The following is a 21,121-nucleotide window of genomic DNA, read 5'->3' on the forward strand; positions in this document are numbered from 1 at the left end:
CTGTACAATAGTACAGATTTCCCTACATCAAGCACAATCATTAAAATTTCCAGAATCAATCAGATTTCCTGTAAGTAACAGCTTTGTTTGTCTCCTCTCTCACATCTTTTATTTAAACTGTATGTCAACTTACAAGTCTCCATCTGGTGAATAGGTGGATCCAGTGATTTCAAACTGGTCAGTCTTGATATCATTTCCCTCAATCTTATTAAACAAGAACATCTACAAGAGAAAAAATCTCTATAATATTTGCTGTCCACAGTCCACAATACCACATTACCAGCTAATATGGTTATTTTCTATTCTAACTTACTCTACAGACAGACATCTGGTTAGTCGTCAGTGTGCCTGTCTTATCTGAGCAGATAATAGAGGTACAACCTAAGGTCTCCACAGAAGGCAAGCTTCTGACAATAGCATTCTTCTTAGCCATTCTCCTGGTTCCTATAGTACACCATAACACAATTAACATTCAACATAAACTTATTACACTCACTACATTAGTAAAAGACTTCCTTCATAAGAACAGAATTGATACACGTACTGCAGTTTTCTGAACATACTGAAGTTACAAATTGATGGAGTACCTGTTACTTACATGTATATTAAAGTATTATTTCATGATTCATGCATCATTGGCCAAAATTTTGTACACAAGTACAAATCTAAGGATTTAGATATTTACTCATTAAAACAAAACCAATTATTTAATTTTTTTCTGAAATTTGAATGTCTAGCCCCTGGGTGGGATGGAAATGTTTGGTGGGGGTTGGTATGGTGGGTGGGGCCCTTACCCAGAGCCAGACAAGTGGTGATGACAGCTGGTAGACCCTCCGGGATGGCAGCCACAGCCAAAGCGACGGCAATCTTGAAGTAGTAGATGGCTCCCTGTAAAGTAAACACATCAAAGGTAAACCCACATCAACCAGGGAGGTTCTAAATCAATACAAAGTTCCTTGATTAAAGAAACAAGACCATGTTTACAAACTTCATCCATTAAAATCATTTAACTGTTTTTTTAAAAGAAACTGCAGAACTATTTTGCTAAATAACCATGTTGATTCTGATATCTCTTATGTATGTTTTGAAAAAACACATTTTCTGTTTCATAACTCCTTCAAACATGGGGTATCAAAACAATCCTATGCTGAACTAAAAATGCATGTATGGTCTGGTACATATTAATTTTTACAAGAAACACCCTGAATACAAAATACAGAGCCTTAATTAAAATTAAGTGCAAGAATAGGTCACCTTGATCCATGATCCACCATGGGCGGGATCGTTAAAATGGCCGATGTTAATAGCCCATACAGCCACACAAATAACTGTGATCACCTGTAAAGATAGCAATGGATTCAGATATATAATCCATGTAGATACCAATCAATTATCTGTTACATAAGTCAAATTAAATCAAAGCATTATCTGCCTCCAATATAAAGCCATTTTGGCATGAAAACTTTGACAGAAATAATTCAATTACATATCAAAAATCTGCCACAACCTATTTTTATACTGATGAAAAGAAATTAATTTTCTTTACATGAACATTCACACATGTAAAAAATCTGATGCTAGTTTTGCATAAGTGTAATATATTTTAAGGTAATAAATTTCTGCAGCTGCCACCAGTGTAAATAGAATCTAACATGCAGCTATAATAAGCCACTTGTGGGCCGATGAGAACTTGCCTTTGAGAGTTGCTGGCTGAATTCGTCCAGTTTCTGTTGCAATGGTGTCTTTTCTGTCTCGGTGTCCATCATTTCATCCCGAATCTTTCCTGTACAGTAAAAAAAGAATCAATTTATCCAAGTTATCATTCACAGCATTCAGAAACAGCATTTTGAAAACATTTCTTATAAACTTACTCCAAAGTAAAGCTTAGTACCAGTACTTATTTTATTCCTTTACTAAAATTAGAAAAATTAATTTTTAACAGTCCATCTTTATCTAAAGTAATTACTTCATATCTGTAATTATGAAAACACTTTTTTGTTTGCATGCTTAAATTATTTTAAAAACACACACACAGCAACAACCTTACTTTCATGACACATTTCTTAAAATACAGTTTTGATATTCTTTTTATATTTTCAAAACTTTGATTATGATATCTAAAAAGAATTTATGTTCCGAATAATAATGTTAAGTACATTGCAATTTTTAGATCTTTCTCTTCATTTGCTTAATAAGCAGTCAACATTTTTATGATAAAACTTGATTAATATTTGTTCTCTGTGTCTGAAATTCACAAAAACATGATATTTCCTGTTTGTGTACATTGAGCTTTGAACTTATAATGTTTTTGCCACAATTAAGTTTATTGTTAATGAGATTTTTTTTTCAATTCCTAAATTTATATTGGTAATTTCTTGATAGCCGGTACATATCACAGTGTTTGAATTGTTTGTGATTTCTTCTCTGTCCCTGATCTCAGTACAATAAGCATTCTGCTCTTTCTATAATGAAGCTTTTATTAAAAGACCTTCAGTAGTGATTTAAATAATTCACACAATACACATCATGCATTACTGCCATCTTATTTGATGTCAAAAATCTATAGATAAGAATAGGCTTATAATCAATAAGCAAAACAGTCACAAAGAAACAAGTAATATGATCCTATCCTTAATCAACATGAAACATTTTTCTTGTTTTCTTGCAAATTGAATGCCTGTGAGTTGGGTCTTCACACATGAGGAACCTGTGTACAAAGCTCTTCACATTTTACATCTCCGATAAGTTAGAGATTTATTGGGACATTTAAATGGGAAAGATTCTATTTATAAGGGGTTCATGTCTTATACCTAGGTAGATAGAGAACAGGAAAAACTGGGTGTGACAAATACAGGCCATACACCCACACTCAGAGTAAACAGCTTTTACTTGAACTACATGGACTAGAAAGTGATCCACATTTAGTTACTGATGAAAGATTGGCCCTGACCTTATCAAAAAAGCCCTCTAAAGAATTATGATTTATAATCAGTATTGATTTTTATGAGCAAGGAAGAGTATCCCCAACATATATGAAGATAGTAAAAGGTCACCTTATCCATGTCAGGGAGTCTGCACTGAAAAGTCAAATATCTGGTGACCTTCAGACCTGTTAATCTGTTAATAGATGACAAAGCTGCTGACATTGTTGTTAATTACTGTACTAACGAAGAAGCCAGGATAGCTGAGACAATCAGATAAACTAGAGACCTACTTCCCTCATCTTGATGTGTTCAGAGATACAGTTATTTCTACCTTCATTCCACATCATGATGGCTATCTTTATGTATATAATATCCAGGTGTATTATAACCATTAAGTAAAAACTGATTGCTGCCAGTTTCTTTCTTTTTTTTCTCTCTCCCTTTTTGCCAACAAATAATCATGATACAGAATGTTTTGTTGTCAATTAACTTGAAAGTGGATGATGATTTTTTGGCTATTTGTGACATTCTCTTGATGATAATAGCAATTCTTTTCAATATCATAAAAGTACGCATCATAACTTTGGTTAAAGGCTGATTATGCAACAAGAAAGCACCAAGACATCAAACTGTCTTATATAATCTGAAATGATGTCTTATGCACACCTTTTTTTCCAAGATCCAGCAAAAAAAAAAACCTCCACATAAATAGCTCTGATCTGTAGACATATGAAATCTCTTGAGTTTGTTTATGCACATGCCAGGGGTACAAATAACCAGTGGCTTTGTAATGGGAATGTGCTTAAGAATGGGGATGTGTTACCGTGTGATGTAATTGTTGCAGTAAGAGATTATATAAATTAAAACCAAACTCTCATTTGTCTGTGGATTTTCAAAGCTTGCTTTCAGGAGCAAACAAGGACACTTCATGAAAGTAAAAGAAAAACATTTCCATAAAACTGTCTTCAATTACACCAGTAAGTCAAATGAACAGGTTGTATGGAATCTGAGAGAATTGGATGGATTTTGCAAGGACATACATTGGCCATCTTGGACCATTTACTTTGAACACAGTTGGAAGAACCTGACATCAACCATTACATCATAAGGGGAGGCTGACGACAGAAAAAATATGCTTAATTACGCAAACAGCTCCAAAAATAACCTGCAGATACACCTGCCAACATCCAGCTTCCAGAGCCCCATGCTGCTTAGCAATAAATTGTCCAGAATTCCCTCATACCTTCACAATGTTCAATTTTTTATTCATTTCTCAACTTTACAACTGATAAACTAGTTTGATTACATAAATAAATTTTTGAGCATTATATCTAATCCTTGCCTCATCTTGACATGCATGCACAATTAAAACTGATCTGATCATTTTAATTTATCACCTCAACAAATATAGTGTGCATCCCAGCATGAGAGGGATTTTATGGAGCGTCTGTACAACTTCTGCTGAGTGTAGAATGATGGATAGACTCGGGTTTTATTAAGATTATATCATACTAAGACTCTGCAATTTCATCTCATTTATTTTATTACCTACACTATTCTAAGGATGATGTAAACCTGCAAGAATTACAAGACTTAGCTAAAACATTAGAAATATATATCTGGAGAACAAAATGGAGATATCATCAAAACAGGCACCAGAATGTGAATCAAACTATCAGTTTGGAGGTCATGCTCCTCCACTTTCCAAAGACATGCAAGTGTAACACAAAACTGAGATATCATTTTGATTAATCTCAATGTAACACCCATAATTATTTTTTAAAAGAAGCTATTTTAAAGTTTATCAAGTTCCATGAAATCATGCTTTGAGGGGGAAAAACACTTAATAAATTAAACTCTAAATACTTGGCTGGCCAGTCTAGTATTGGAAATTTGATTTGTATTAGGCCAAGTTTTCCTGAAAACTGTCAGTCTATGTTAGGGGTTTGAATTGATCAGCCTACTTTGACAAAGAGACTGTCAATTTCTGAGTGTCCTAGAACAGCAAATTGTCTGAAATGGCCAACTAGCTGACACGGACAATAACACAAAATAATTGATTGTTTGTAAATGCATAATACAAACATTGCCACATTGAAATGAAGGTTTTCTGTCAATTTCTTCTATTTTTTCAGGCAAAGAAGTTTAAAACCTTGAATAGGAAAGACTATCAAGATTTTAATAATAAGTGCGGAAAGATATCTTGCCCATGTTTATAAGCTGCCCTAAATAATTTTTTACTTGAAAGATGTGTCATAACGCAGAGCTACTTCCAGCCAGCTTCCTGGTACATACTGAATACAGAGCTACTGTCATTAAACACAAACTGCCACAAATAACCAGTGTTTTAAAAAGATAACCAAAGTCTGTCCTTGACTGTCCCTTATATTTCCTTAAATTATTTGTGTTTCAGGATAACTTCACTTGTTCTTTAATACACCAATAACAGTAGGATTAATCGTATCCTGCAGAAAATCTAACAGCATCTTGATGATGGATCATGGCTTCTTCTGTTAACACAAATTATGTAATAAATTTCAGTAACTTGCTGCTTTCATGTAAACTGATGATACATTGAAAGTAAAAAAATCAACATGACCTGTAAATGTGTGTTAACACCAGCTTCTTCATCAAGATTCAAGTTCGGATAGATTTTCAAAAACATTAATGATCTTTACTTCAGTGTAAATTTGAGACCCCCATCAATATCCCTGTATTATTTTTTCCTTTAAATGATGACCTATACCCCTTTGAGTATATCTCGTACGTTTATATATACTTCTCAGGTCTTTTAAACAGTACTGATAATTTTACACCTCTCCTTGTTTCTGTATTCATAATTTCATACATCATATAAGATTTTCTTATACTCAGCTTGACTTCCTGAAAGCAACTCAGTGGGTACAAATTGATGTAAAATATTTTGAAAGTTTTCTGATTTTCTTGGCATTTCATGCCTTGGCCTAGTGTGTAATTTCTCTATCTTTATGACATTCAGTTTAAGGTTTTGGTAGCTGTACAGATCTCTGTAATATTAGGACACAGACTGCTGTCAGTTTGCTCCTGACCACTGTTTATATCCCACTGCTATCATAACTCCATGTGAGAACCATCATAGGTAGCCGTGTATATAAACAGGAAATAATGATTCCCCACACATACACACTGAGACCCCTGCCAGACTCCTATCTCTCACCACTGCCATCAATCTGTCTTATAACCCCATATCTCACCTCCATCTCCAACAAAAGCTCACCAGATAACATTCTATCTCAGGCTAAAAGATCAAAAAATTCATAAAAATAATAAGGACCCCAGTTTTGTGATGTTTTTGTGATGTCATGAACATCCTTGAATTCTGCATTTTTTGGGTTGTCTGATAGTTACTGCTTATTCTGCAAGTGAGAATGAGGCATGACTTCATCAGGTACAAGACCTTCAATGACCTCCAATGCATCACTGACTAATAACACAACCAGGCTTTGCTTACTGATCTTCTTACATTCCAATCTGTCTTTATTCAACAATATCTTTCAGGTAATCAATATATGTAAAAGTTAGGAAATTCTTAACTTAGTAATAGGGGTGTCTGTCTTTGTTAGGGTTCACAGTGTTCTATAATAAGAATGGTATTTGTAGGCATGCCAGATCTGGTTCCGCTCCAGGAAATCTACCAAAATGCCAAATATTCTACAAGCTCAGGCTCATCAGCACTCATTATATTATGTCTTACAAATCTCCCTAACACCTCACCTATCAAAACATCTATCAACCTCCAAGAAATCTTTTACCTGTTTTAATGGTCATAATCAAAGCACCTGCTACCAGAAATCACTAAAGCAAACAAGATTTAACTTTTAACTTAGCGATCCAAAGACCCCCAACACCTAAATAAAATGTTCAGTGACCTTCAGTCTTTCCATCACTGCAAGCACAGCAGAAAATTTCTAAGATAAAAAGAAATCATTAATGATGATACCAAGAGATGATCAAAGTCTTAGTTATTAAAAAGCTCAGATTCATCAAGAACACTATCAAAATGATAGTTCTGTACATGAATTCTTTGTATTTTATCTATCACGGTTAATATTTGATGCATTTGAATGCAATCTGCCTGTTATATAAGATATCTCTGACAGAAATAGTGCTTGAGGAAGCAATGAAGCTTGGAATTCTATTTTCTGATTTTTACTTGTGAAGTCATTTTGTGGAGCACAGCCTAATGTTAGCTTCAGGTGCCAGAGAGATTACAGACTTGACGTAATGATTCTGTTTGCATTATCTTACAAGTTAATATCAAGGAATTGAATATGGGGAACAAATGTAAATGAATTAAGCCAGGCATTTAGTAAGAGGTAAATATCATGAATGTGACGTCTAAAGCCTATTGTTTCCATATGCTCCACAATATTTCAAATGGCTATGACAGTCAGGAGGTATGCCTAATGTATAAATATACACATTGCTACAGAAAAAATAATCAGTTGTGATAAAGATTTTCCATCAGTTTGCAAGACCAATGCTCCCATGTAAGATAAAGAAGACGCACAATTCGTGCGCCCTTCCACTGACCTTCCAAGCAAGCTAGTGCACAAAAACATATGTTTCCTCGTAACCTTAGATTTGCACCTCCATTGAAAATATGCAAATCAAGCAGAACTGTACTGGCAGTTCAATACATCTAATTAAAACAAATAAACAAACAACAAATACACCTGGTCACCAAATATAGACAAGGTATATCAATGACGCAGGTTTGGCTTCTGACGCATCACTGCAAAGCAGCTCAATCAAGTTCCCTTAGTTTATAGCTACAACTCTACATCATCAATATAACCAATATAATGCATTCTTTAAGTATAATAACCTCTGGGAAATACTGGAAAGGCCACAAATAAAGAGAAAGTATTCAAAATAAAACCGAATGTAAATGATTTATCATCCGTCAGTAGAGCCAAAAAAACTTGAATAGTTTTGACAACCCTTTTCACTTTGCTTCCATAAGCATCTTGAATCTGTGTAATATTGGATAGTACCAGATCAATATGTTTGATCCATGGACTGCAGACCTTTATCTTACAAATCAGATGTCTCAAAATGAAATCATAAACCTTTCATTCTCAGATTACCCAACAGAACCAGCAAATTCCTCAAACAATATATCTACCAATCAGTAACTCCACACTTAAATGTCCACCAATCAGTGAATAGCATCATTTCATTTACTCAAAAATTAACAAAAGTACTTAGAAATTTTCAATATTGTATTAATTTTCATAATGTAAGGGACATTTACAGATCCGTTATTGACAAAATACCTTGGTTACAAAGCAACAAAACACACATATTGACAATGGGGAACTACATTACCGGTATACTAAACTGAGGTTATGACTGGGAAGCACTGAAAATTACTAAGTTAGATTGGATCTAGTATGTGATGTGGACTCAATCTCTGAGTAAACATTATCACACTTGTTACTGAAATATTTTAGAAATTTAACAAAATATATTTCAGTTGAGGCTAAGATCCCCCATACATTCCAATCAAGGCATCTTAGTTTTTTTCTGATATTAAACATTGTACCTCTGACTAGGTCTTATTACAAAATTCACAGGTGGTACATCGTTCTGGTGAAAATTTGTAAACATCCACTGCTGAGTTTACAGACTTTGTAAGAATTTATAAGAAATGTTTCAAATTGAGATGCCTCTTCATACATTCTCTGAACTCTTTTTACACGACTAGGAGGGATGAGAACTCGTCCTCCCTCCAACTGTTCACAGGGATTTCTCATAGGAGATTTAATTATTGACAAAATAGGAAGCCTGTCACAAGTTAATTAAAACACACAGCAAGGCTTTCACTGTACATAAATGATGTTATATAATTTTGAGATGTTTTATCTTCAGATCTATAATTCAGATATTTCTGAAAGCCATAACCAATACTATTTTCTGATGTTTATAATTATGTGTTTTATATTGCATCCTTGAAATAACTTGATAATTCAATCAAAGAAAATCAAAAAGTGCAAATACCTAAATTAAAAGTTTAAACCTTTTTTTAAAGGAGGATATTATATGTTGCATTAAAAGACCAGTTTTTTTTTTGTTTTTTTTTTGGCAAAAATGAAATAAATACAACTCTTAGATGATGATGAGTAATCTCTGGTAAATAATTAATTCTTGGTGCTTATTTTTAGGTGCTGACCAATGATAACATTGCTACTAAACAAGTTTTATTTTGTCAGAAAAAAATGACAGCTTTACTTATTTCATCTTAAGACAGAAGAGAACTGCACTTGCAAAAAGTGCACATACTTCAGAAAAATACTGATTTAGACTTTAAACAATATTTCAAGCATTTTGAATTATCTCTAACATGATTTAGTTTGACATGGAGAAACTCATCAATTTCCAAAAAGATAACACTGTGATATGATATTCCCTCTCAGATTTTCCTCTCCAAAAATGGGTGACCTTCGCAATCTCTTCAGGTTCAAAAGAAGCAGTGATTCTTATCATGTTTTTGCCTTGTCAAAAGGAAATAGTGGAGCATTTTTTCTGACATAAACATATACTTTAAATTCTGAGGAAAGGGATCTTCATGGGAATATTTAAAATAATTTTCGAATTTTGTGGGCAATAATCAGTGGGGTTCAATACTTTTTCTGACAACACTGACAGCTTTAAGCTGCTGGCTGACTGATGAGGTTTCCAGGTATCATCACCCTTACATCAACCAATCAGATTTCTGCACTCTACCTCACTGCAATCCTGTTGTTTCAGCTCTTTTGTATTTGTACAGTAAATTAAATGACCCTGTCGACACTCATAGCAACTGAAGTTTTAGCATTGAGGTTTTTTTGTGCACCTATGCATGATGCACTTTTGAGTTAGTACATGGGCATTCCTCTATCCTAAAAATACAGAACAACTCACCAATTTCTGTGTTCAATCCAGTTCCTATGACGATACCTCGGCATTTTCCTGCTGAGATATTTGTTCCCTGATTAAAGAAAAAAATTTTAATTTAGCTGCAAATGCTTTACAACAAAAAAACAGAAATTGAATGCCTGAAATACAGATCCTGCTCCTTTTAATATTTCTCTTCTTTTTTTTCCTGCTTAATTAAACATAACAGAAGGGTCTGGAATGTCTCCATCAATTCAAACACTAGTATTTATATAAGTAGCTCTTTATCACAATTTATATAAGACTTGCTTCTATAGATGCTAGTTAACACATAATGCATATCTACTGTTTCTATTCACTTCCTAAGCCAGATTGAATATTATCTTTGTTAGCAATAACTATGATAACTGTACTTAGATGCCAATATTGTTTATTGTATCTGTTGAAATCCTGTCTCTCTGCAGTGAGGATACAGTGATTTTTCTGTCTGACTTTTCTGCACCTAGACAGGGTGTCTATATTGTCAGATGTCATTACTTACAGAAAATAGTATGTTTTTCTTGTCCTGGTTCACGGCGCGCACATCAGGAATGGGGTCTGTGTGTTTTATAACACTAACACTTTCACCTTAAACGGAGAAAAAAAAAAACCACTCGTCATCTCTGAAGATATAAAGGAAATAAACTTCCTTCTGTATATTAACAAGTTAATTTGTGGAATTTTTACCATGCAAAACATTGCCTCCAAAAAACTGACTTGTTTCAAATGAGAAATTTATTCATCGTGTGTATATATCTTTATCGGAAAAGTACCATCCCTTACTTTGCTTTTCCAATAAATATGTCTATTTGTATGTAATACTGAAACTCATTAGCTAGGCTAAGTCTCATTAGAGCAGAAAACATGGAATAAATTGTCAATTACCAGTTAGAATAGACTGATCTACGCGCAGCGTTGTGGAATGAATGGTGGAAATCCTTATGTCTGCTGGAACTTTATCTCCAACTGAAAAAATATACAAACAATTATTACCACCAGTTAAAAGCTTCTTAGCACACTTCAAAGATAAAAGAGGAATTTCACTGCAGCCCTCAACATCTGAAGCAGTTAGCCTGTTACTTATGATCAGTTTCGTCATTAAGTATGTCTTAGAAGAGACACATGGTAATTGATCTATTCTATCAGCTCCCGTGCTTTATCTGTACATAAATAGAGGTCTTAAATTAGACTTTTTTTTTGTTTTTGCTACCCTTCAGTTGTAAAATGATGCTTATAACCTATGAAGGTTCAAAGTGGCACATATTTCAATAAAACACATTCTGCTTGTTAAAATGGTTTGTCTATTCAGCAATTCTCAGTGGCCTTAAGAACCAGCAACTACTCTGATGCCAAATCCAATTTATGGAAAGAAACTGGATTTGTTTTACAACTTGAAAACATAACCAAAACACATCTGCATTATAGTATAATGAATCATATGTTTTCTGTGTATCTCAATCAGAAGCTTTTACAATATTAATTTTTATCTTAACTACTCTATAAAAATTCTTCTTAAAACATCACATGCCACATTTTTTTCTTCTAACACTTGCATATATTTGCACAATTATACATAATTAACCATTTATTTTGTTCAGCAAATTCTGCTGAAATAGTTTAGTCCCACATCTTGTTTTAAACTTACAAATATGCCTTAATGCTAATTATGCATGAGTGCTTTTTATCACCACTGTTGAGATATATTTACTTCATGTGACATATGAGATCTTTGTTCAACACCTTGATTCCATGTGACTTTATCTCACACATCTCACCTGAGATTTCACAGATATCTCCTGGTACTAAATTAACTGCCTTGATTCTCTGAACACCTCTGTGACTTTTTCTGATCACTTTAGCTATTTCTGGCTCATATTCCTTCAGGGCTTCAATAGCACTCTCAGCATTTCTTTCCTATAACATCAAAAGACCACCAAATCAAATATGGAAATCATCAAAACATTGTGTGTTCCTTGTGGCAATATGCATTTATAAAGCCTGCTTCACCAAAACACTTTGATTATATAGATTATTTCTAACAATTTATGCACAACATAATATTTCTTATATTCATAAAAAGCAAAATTTAAAAATGAACATTTCAAAATGCAAGTGTAACTAGAATGCTTTTTAATGTTCTTATATTTCCTCAGAAGCTGTCATGTACTGCCTTGAATCATATACTCCAAACTTTTTTAAATGCCTATCAAATGATATATGTTTGCATGTCATCATCTGTTGGTTACTTCCAAGCAGATTTTAATACATTATTATCTTATGCTCTAACAGAGTAAGTAATACTTTTAACAATTGATAAAAAGGGTTTATAGCCCGCTTAAAAATTCACAGAAAAGGTATTTGGGTGGCATTTAATTACCTTAAATAAGACTTGAATTCCCAAATAAAATCTATTTAAAGATCAAAGCCTTCCAATAATTTTTAAAAAGCCATTAAATATGTCAATATATTACATGCAAGATGAAACAAATCATAAAGAATGGGGTTTTTTTTTATCACTTAGGGTATACATAAGGCATTGATTATTACAGTGAATGCTAGTCAGGGTGTGATCAGAGTGTGGCATTAAATCTCTGGTGTTATACAGGTGAATGCGGGGCCATGTCTTCTGACGTCAGTATTCACTGTACTCATCACACATACATAAGCTCTGGAGTGCACAGCATATAAATAACTTGAGTTTTATACGTTTTATCTTTTCCTCAAAGTCCCTGAACGTAGAGACCTCAAGATTAAAACATGCCATAAAATTGGACATTTTGTCGAAACCACCCACATGATTTAATAAATCACAGATTGATATTTATAGAGGCTGCAATTGTTTATCGTATCACCCAGTTATCAGTTTATGCAGCTAAAAATGACAACCGTAGTCAGTTTTGATTTATATTGGATTTATTTTCAGTGTTATTGAACCTGCATGCCTCTCAATGATGGCATTCACTTTTAATCACAACCTGCATTCTTTGATCTTAAAAACTATGAAATGTCACAATTTATAAAAATTTTAATATTGCACTCTCTACCAGTTTTGTAAATTTGTATACAAAAATACTTGGGGGCATATTGACTTCAATGTTACCTTAACTCAACTCTTCCTATGAAAATGTACAGATCTGATAAAAGGATCAAACAAACCATACACTCAGTGTACTCAAAGATTTTCCTGCTCCAATATTCCAAAAAACAACATGGATCTTGTCTATCAAACCATAAATTTCATATGTACCTTTACCTGAATTATAAATTTGTCTATAGTCTATACCTGGAGCATTTTAAAGCTGAAACTACTATCAGAGAGGAACTTCCAGTCTAGTTTTCTGTAACATGAAGCTGATATATGTTCTACATGTACAAAAGGAAAACTGCCAATACAGAGTACATCAACCATACAATGAAGGACAACTGACCAAAATGTTTATAAAACAATAATAAATAAGGCATTTATATGCACTTTATATTTAATGCTGCTGTGATATTTCAATACAGATATTATCGCACTTGAAGTGCTTTGAATCCTTGTGTCAACCACAGATTCTAATTAATGACAAGCCATTACCCTATTTTTATAAATATGCAGTGAAATAGCAATAATCATTGCTATATATATAATAATGATATATCATTAGTAACTAATCATAGTTAGGGCCCTGATTCAGATTTCTGGTTCATACTGTATTGTTATGCCTATACATCAGGCTGAGCTTTCCCAGCATGCAATACACTGTTAATCACCTGTAGTTCATTAGCAGCTAAAATACCCACTGTTTGTGTACTTCCCATACAACATCTAGTCCACAGCTGATAACCCTGAACCTGAATGTTCTCTCAGAACTGTAACACTAACAGTACTAATGGTCAGAGGCAAACTTCTATTTCAGTTCTGACGGATATCTTTGTTAATGAGACACATGATCATTTCAATATTGAACTACTCAAGCATCTTAGCTCTGTACAATGTTTACATTTCATGCACTATGAGAAGAAAAATACATCCTTGCATAAATGTCACCTTCATAGATATATACCTTCCAATTTTCATAATTAATTGTCACATTAAACTGTGTAACATTAGATCGAGTCAACAAGGTTAATGAATAATTCTAATAACTTGTTTTATGTACAAATATTACATAGAAACACTGCTCTAAGAGGCTTTAAGTTCCTACCTGCCAGACTCCTACTACAGCATTACATATAAGAATAGTCAGGATCACAAAAGGTTCTACAAAAGCTGTTACTTGATCTTCACTTTCTTCAAACCAGGCTAAAACCTGAAAAAAAGGTAGAAAATGCTTATAGCCGCAAGTACAAGTACTGAATATTACTTACATTAGCAAAAAAAGTCAGGGATATTAAAAGAAACACAGCTGGACAGCACGAAAGAATCCTCTCAGACTTGAAATTTATTGCCATTTTTGATATTCATACTTGTGGCAATTGATTTCCAGAACATTTAAATCTCTGAGATGTTTTCAATATTCAGGTGAATTTATTAAGATATTGAAACATCATCAGTTGTTATGCATTTCAACATAATATAAGTCTGTTTCAAATTTCTATTCATCAGCATGTGGTACATGTATAAAGATGTGGATAGAAATAAAATCAACATATGGGTGCCAATGGCTGACAAGTCAAAACAGCTGATGCCAAAAATCCAATCAATTTTCTGAGCAAACTTGTGTGAAGTAAATAATATTTAATGTTGATCACGATTATCCAGATTTTCACTCTTGTCTGTGCTGCCAGGTAAAATTAAGACAATTTGTTACTCCGTAGCTCCATTTATTTATGAAATTGTTGTGAAAGTAATGCAATCATGCAACAGATATTACCTGCTGGATGGACTAATTTAAGGACAGAGAAATGAATGAAGAGAAATACAAATTTAAATTTATCAGAAATTATTGCTACCCATTTTAAAAAAGTACTTAAGTACTTACTACACAGGGCTTAATATCCCTTGCATGCAGATCTGGTAAAAGGAACCCCTTTTTCCAGTTTGGTAACAATTCCAAATGATGAGCAGATTGAATTTTCAGTGCTTTTTATCAACAATATAGAATTCTGAGATTATACAAAAATGTGCATAGAGGATAAGTCTACCATATAATTGTCTTTATTTTACAGTAAAAAATATTATATTTTATTCATATTTCCAACTTTTGTGACTAATTATTCAATTTAAAATTCTGATTTAAAAGAATACAGGACTCTGTACCAAAAAGCCCAGTTGTGGCTGTAATGATTCAGTTTAAGTACAGTAGCATGTCCTGACATTGTATTTTAGTTTCTGACTTATGTTACAGAACACTCTTCCACAATCAAAGGAAAAGAGTATTCTAGTATAATACAAGTAACTGATAGCTAAGCATGATTATAATCATTGTTTTTATAGATTTCTAAGAAAATATCAAGATTGCAGAGGAAAAATTTGTGAAATGAGATACTATCTGTAAATTATACATATCCTTCATATCTATAAATAATTAAACATTTAAGTATTTTCATCCTTTTATCCTTAACATTCCCTTTTTTTCCTGCTTCACCTTGACTACACAGCGAAGGACATTCACTCCTTATGCTGCGGATACACATTCTAGACTCAAGGTGAGAACTAAACCATTACGTTCTCCCCATAACCCCACGGAGCAAATCTGTTTTGCAAAGTTGTGCAAAACAGCTGAAACTTGGGTTTACTGTTACGCCATAGGAACAATATGAGCATGCTCAGCAGTTCGTATGCCGAAAAAAGAAAAGATCCCCAATATTGGCAATGCCTTTCATCATAATTTCATACCTGTTTTCATTTCCTCCAGAAAACCTACTACACTAACTGAACTTTGGCAAATAATGAACAAACAAGATCTAAACAACTTATTGTAGATTGAGTTCTACCTCAATATTAGGACACCACACAAACAGATTCTGTAAAACTCATTAAGTGTAAAGATGCTTACATTTGTTTCTCGTATGTATTATCAAAATCTTAAGAAATGGATATAAACTGAATATACCTGATTATAACAAAATACATTTATATACAAAGTAGGTTGAAGATCCCTCTGAGGTGCTTTAATTTTACTGATCCCAATTTGACACGATTCATTGAAGATTTAAAAGAAAGCAATTTACACATGCAATGTCCCTCTACTTCAAATATCATTTAGAAAAGCATTTCAATGTAAAGGGGAAATGTGAAATAAATGTTTAAAATACTTCATTGTGAAATTTCTGATAGCAGCAGTGACTGGCCTTATTGATAGTTGTGGCTGCTACCTGTCTTTCTGAATCATTCTTATCCAGATTTTGATGTATGAATAAAATGTCAAGATATAAGCACAAAATCTACAAACTTACAAAGGAGATAATGGCAGCCAGGAGAAGAATTTTGACCAGGAGATCATCAAACTGTTCCAATATCAGTTCCCACAAAGGTTTACCTGTAGTACCAAAGGTCAAGATATTTAAATACATGAATCAAATAATTTTACAATGCAGATAAAATAAATCTAAGAATATCTAATAAATATGTGTCTTTAGAAAAAAGTGTTAAAAAGAATCATGCAGTTCTTTTACTTCTTCAAGTAGAATTTTTTTTTTAAATGATTTTTCTTTTAACCTTAGAAATATGATATCATCATTAAGATTATTTTAAACAAAATCAATGCCTGTGTCAGTATAAGACATATTGTGATTAAACAAATACCTATAAGATAAGTACATTTGTACACTTCTTCGAGGTGGCTTCTGGATATTGTTTTACTATTACAACAAGGAAGTCTAATCTTAAAACACATAATTCTGCTAATCAGTTTACCATCATTAAATCAGAGGCCTTTACATATTGTCACTTTAACAATATCATTGACATACTTGCTACTGATTTACTGACTTCTTAAAGTATTTTTCTTTTTAATGATTCTGATGGGAAAAAAATGGTTTACTTAATTTTTTGTCTTGTTGAGGGTATTCAGGCATGTGTTGATTTTTTCACATTGATGTATACTTTCAATAACAGTATCACTAAAATATGTAGATAATTTTTCTCTCCATCAAGGACAAGACATAATAACTAATATATGGTGCCCTATAAATCTGTCTTCATTTACAGAACATTTTTCAAAAAGGTACTCACCCTCTTCAGCTGGTAAGGCTGTAAGATTAAAAAGAAAACAAATGTAAAGTTTCATATCATTAGTAAACACATCGGAAAATTAAAGCATTCATTCACTTATGCATATTCATTAAATCCCAAGACAATTCATACAGTGTCATTATAAACGGGCATGATTTAATAAATATATGACAGTTTTAACCTATCAGAGTGCAACACGTAGAAAAAACAGTATTTCTAATTTTTTGTATTCTCACCATTTGGTCCATATTTTTCAAGCCCCTTTTTAGCTTGTTCATCGGTTAATCCAGTCTCTTCATCAACTTTAAAATATTCTAGCACTTCTTCTACCGTTTTAGTGTGTGCATCTTCCATGTTGTCACCACGATAGAGAAAATTATCCACGAAACACTAATCACGACAGGACCATGCACTTTCCGTGGTGATTAAAACCTCCAGTTCATTTATTAATTTAAATTATTGATGGACTCTTAAGTAATAATCGAAATTCAAGCCAGAAATAGTAAATTTCCAGCTTGAGTTTCCAAGATGTTGAGAGAAACCTCTGTACTGCAACACGACAAGTCGTACCGTGTTAGGTAAAGGACGATTCTACTTCCGGCCTAAGCTAAGGGGTATGCCACGTTAATAGATTCGGTGTTTTCTTTTAAATTATGCTTTCTACACAAAATCTTGTGCTTCAAGTCCCGTTTGACAAACTTTAAAATATGTGTCTTCGAAAAATTATTTTGTAGTTTTCAAGGAATGGAACATTCCAATGTTTAGCAGTTGTGCATATTAATATGTGTTGCCATCTGATTGGTTGAAATAAAAAGAAATAGAACGTAATTGGAGGGTATTATACGATAGTGCTATTTTTATCCGGAATATTCACAAAGGTGTTGCAATATACCAAAAACATTGCAGTTTCTTATTTTGATATAAAAATATATGTTTTACAAATAATTAAATTGTCTGTTATAATATTTGAAACCAAAAATGACACGAACTTGAGATGCAGTAATGAAAGGAACATTGTGCTTTTTTTCTTGTTAGCAGTAAATTTTTTTTTTTTTAATTTTTGGTATTAGTGATAATTATTAATATATAGTAATCTTATAATTTTAAAATATTTTAAAACGTAAAATTCTTTGTGTGAGACTGTGAGTGTTATTCAACTTAAATAGGTAACCCCACCCACAACTCTCTAACCCACCAGAGACATATAAAAACCCACCACCACTATCGTTTGGGGAGGGGCGCCTCCATTTTTTTCCGGGGGGGAGGCTTAAACATATGTACCGAGAAAACAAAATCCGGCACTGTTGTATGGGAAGGTAGGTAGGGGGGGGGGGGTATTCAGAAACACTTGCGAATATGAATTTAAAATAGTTATTTATAGGTGAGAAATGAATTTAAAAAAAATAATTGTTTCCTGAAGGTTAAAAAAAGTTTTGAATCTGGCCGTTTTAAGTCAGTCTGTAATATATAATTTTTGAAATTTTTTGTAAATACCAAAATTACAATATGACAAGTCGGTCGGGAGGGCAAACAAACAATTTTTTAAAGATGGCCTAATCTGCATCTTTTTTGATTTCCTATATCGTTTGTAATAACAATTTTCATAACACGAGTTTGCCTTTATCGAAAAATAGAATGAATATGACACTTGGAGCGATTGCCCGACTAGTGTCGTTTTTCCGAATTCCCGTTGTTTCGATGTAAAATATTACTTTTATACTGATACTTATGGTGAGAAGTGTCAGGTACTGTGGTAATATACATTTTTTAAATACAAAATATCTCAATATAAAGAGAGAACAAGTCATTATTGCGAAAAAAAAATACCCTGTAATAACGAGAAAAAGTTTTTATAATTATAATAAAGGACTATACTAAAGTGGGAGAAGATATCTTGATTACGAAAAAAGGTATCTCAGCAAGTATGCCTATGGCACACCAAAGTTCACATTACTCATACCAAATTAACATATTTATGAGTATAGTTAAGAATTTAGATTAAAATTTTTCCTCTTCGCGTGTATATATTCCAAATCCATCACCAAGACTTGATCCCACGCTTTCAGTGGGGATTTAAGGGGGGTGCCCCTAAAAATGTCAAAGTTAGGGTCATTCATAGTTTCGTCGAGAAATTATAAAAATGTCTACTCGGTGGATCTCATTTTTACCCTACAAAATCTCTATAATCCAGGAGCTTCGCCCCCTGAGCCCCCACCAGGGCTTCGCCCTGGACCCACTGGGGGCCTCAAGGCGGCCCCCAGACCCCCTGCCTACTTTTTGCGCCCCTAACTTAATTCCTGCATCCGCGCCTGGCTTTAATAACAAAACCTAGCTGTACATGAACTTCGCCAAGTTTTTCCAATAATATACAGTTATGGAATGGGTATGAGGGAAATAGCAAATTTATGGTTCCACGAGGGAGGAAACTATTTCCCGAGGCGGCGAAGCCGACGAGGGAAATAGTTTCCTGCCGAGGGGAACCATAAATTTGATATTTCCCGAGTACCCATTCCATAACTGTTTTATTATACCGAAACAAACAAAGGAGATTTATTAACTAGAGACTTAGACATTTTTAAAACAATATAGAGGCATTTTTATAAATAATCTAAAATGCGCGTGATTCCAATTTTGTTAAATATGTAATGCATCAATACGTAAAACATAAAATTATTTTTAAAAAAAATAATAATTTCACTAAAATTTGAAGGATTATCGTTATCCTCTTTTTGCTTAGAAATTCCAGTATGATTTTGACATCGCATGTCGAAATGTTTTGACGTCATAGTTACATTGCTAATGACATTACGTCACGGACTCAAAACTCCTTGAACGCTCCACCCACTGTTCATTTTAATTGGTTAAAATTAATAATAAATATTCATGAGGTAGTAGTCCAGGGAGTAGCTCCGATTTTTCAGGGAGTAGTCCTCAGATGGGGGAATTAGTATTTTCTCGGGGAGATAGACAGTTTTATGGTATTAATTTTATATAGAGTAATAAGAGTAGAGGTATAATAATACTACATATACACTTGTCTCACAATTTTATTTCCTTCAAATTTGGGATTTGAACAATTTTTCTTCAAATTTGGGACTTGAACAATTTGCTACCTTCAACCAGCGATACATAGTGGCAGTTGTTGAAACATTTTTAAACGTATATATTATATACATGTAGTTATTATTCGAATTCATGAACAAAATTGATGGACAAAACATTTTCCGAACAGAATAGCTAGTTTTAGCTCAGAGATGTAACAAGAAAAATCGATTTTTACGAAATCTCTTCTCTCCCTTATCAACTTTCTCCCTATATTGTCAGGCTTGCAGGCGCGGATCCAGGAATTTTTTCCAGGGGGTCCATCCCAGTCAAAAAAAATTATAACCCAAAAATTTCTTGACAAGCAAAAAAAAAAATCCATTTTCCAAACGTGAAAAAACACCTATTTCGTGGTGGTGATGGTGGGGTTCACGTTTTCTAGGGGGGTCTAAAGTGATTTTTTTTTTTATTTGCTTCAGTATATACTTTTATAACTTTGCAAATACCGGGGGGGGGGGGGTCCTGCCCCCCCCCTCCCCTCTAGATCCGCGCATGGACTGTTTCTCGTTATTAGGATAACAGTTTGCCTTTTCCTGTGATTATAATACCTGTTATATCTTCTCGCCATTTAAAATCTTAGTCAAAAGTAAATTACGTAACTGTCCTTATATCATGTATGTGGTTGATTCTGTTTCTACTAATTTGTTGATGATCAGCCACTGGAAGGGTGTTCGGCAATAAATTTGAAACTTTGAACAAAATTCAATCCCTTTTGAGGATGCACTGGCCGAAATTGGATACGAGGTTCTGAAGAAGTTAGAAATGTGAATTCATAGATATCATATAGGCCTATGGACTGACCCCCAAAAAAATTGATCAGAAAAGCTAACTTCAATTCAGATGAGATGGAAGAAAACAGAAATGAATGTCATATTAGATTAGAAATAATCTCTCTCTCTCTCTCTCTCTCTCAATACTGACTACATCTGTTAGGAGAAAATATAAATACACGTAACAATGTTTTTTTTTACTTGGTGTA

The 21,121-nt window shown here is 33.4% G+C and overlaps 1 protein-coding gene across 9 annotated transcripts in view; it reads right to left on the bottom strand.

Moving 5' to 3' along the window:
• The window catches only part of LOC133197690 (calcium-transporting ATPase sarcoplasmic/endoplasmic reticulum type-like), a 30,802-nt gene extending 13,063 nt beyond the window's left edge, over positions 1–17,739 (bottom strand). For 2 of the 9 annotated variants that reach the window (XM_061333837.1, XM_061333839.1), the window contains exons 1-13: positions 17,277–17,737; positions 17,041–17,058; positions 16,263–16,345; positions 14,069–14,173; positions 11,657–11,795; positions 10,767–10,847; positions 10,384–10,469; positions 9,870–9,936; positions 1,695–1,783; positions 1,255–1,338; positions 795–888; positions 314–444; positions 134–222 (exon numbers count right to left, since the gene is read on the bottom strand). In XM_061333837.1, the coding sequence (XP_061189821.1) occupies positions 134–222; positions 314–444; positions 795–888; positions 1,255–1,338; positions 1,695–1,783; positions 9,870–9,936; positions 10,384–10,469; positions 10,767–10,847; positions 11,657–11,795; positions 14,069–14,173; positions 16,263–16,345; positions 17,041–17,058; positions 17,277–17,394 (1,184 nt within the window). In that variant the 5' untranslated portion in view covers positions 17,395–17,737. Of the gene's footprint in view, positions 1–133; positions 223–313; positions 445–794; positions 889–1,254; positions 1,339–1,694; positions 1,784–9,869; positions 9,937–10,383; positions 10,470–10,766; positions 10,848–11,656; positions 11,796–14,068; positions 14,174–16,262; positions 16,346–17,040; positions 17,059–17,276 lie in introns of all 9 variants that reach the window. The other 7 variants (XM_061333838.1, XM_061333834.1, XM_061333836.1 and 4 more) reach the window with 6 other exon arrangements.
• Positions 17,740–21,121: the final 3,382 nt, after the last annotated feature.

Source organism: Saccostrea echinata, unplaced genomic scaffold (genome assembly GCF_033153115.1).
Source record: "Saccostrea echinata isolate AGI-Se365-2 ecotype Australia unplaced genomic scaffold, CSIRO_AGI_Sech_v1 ptg000030l, whole genome shotgun sequence".
Lineage (NCBI taxonomy): Eukaryota > Metazoa > Mollusca > Bivalvia > Ostreida > Ostreidae > Saccostrea > Saccostrea echinata.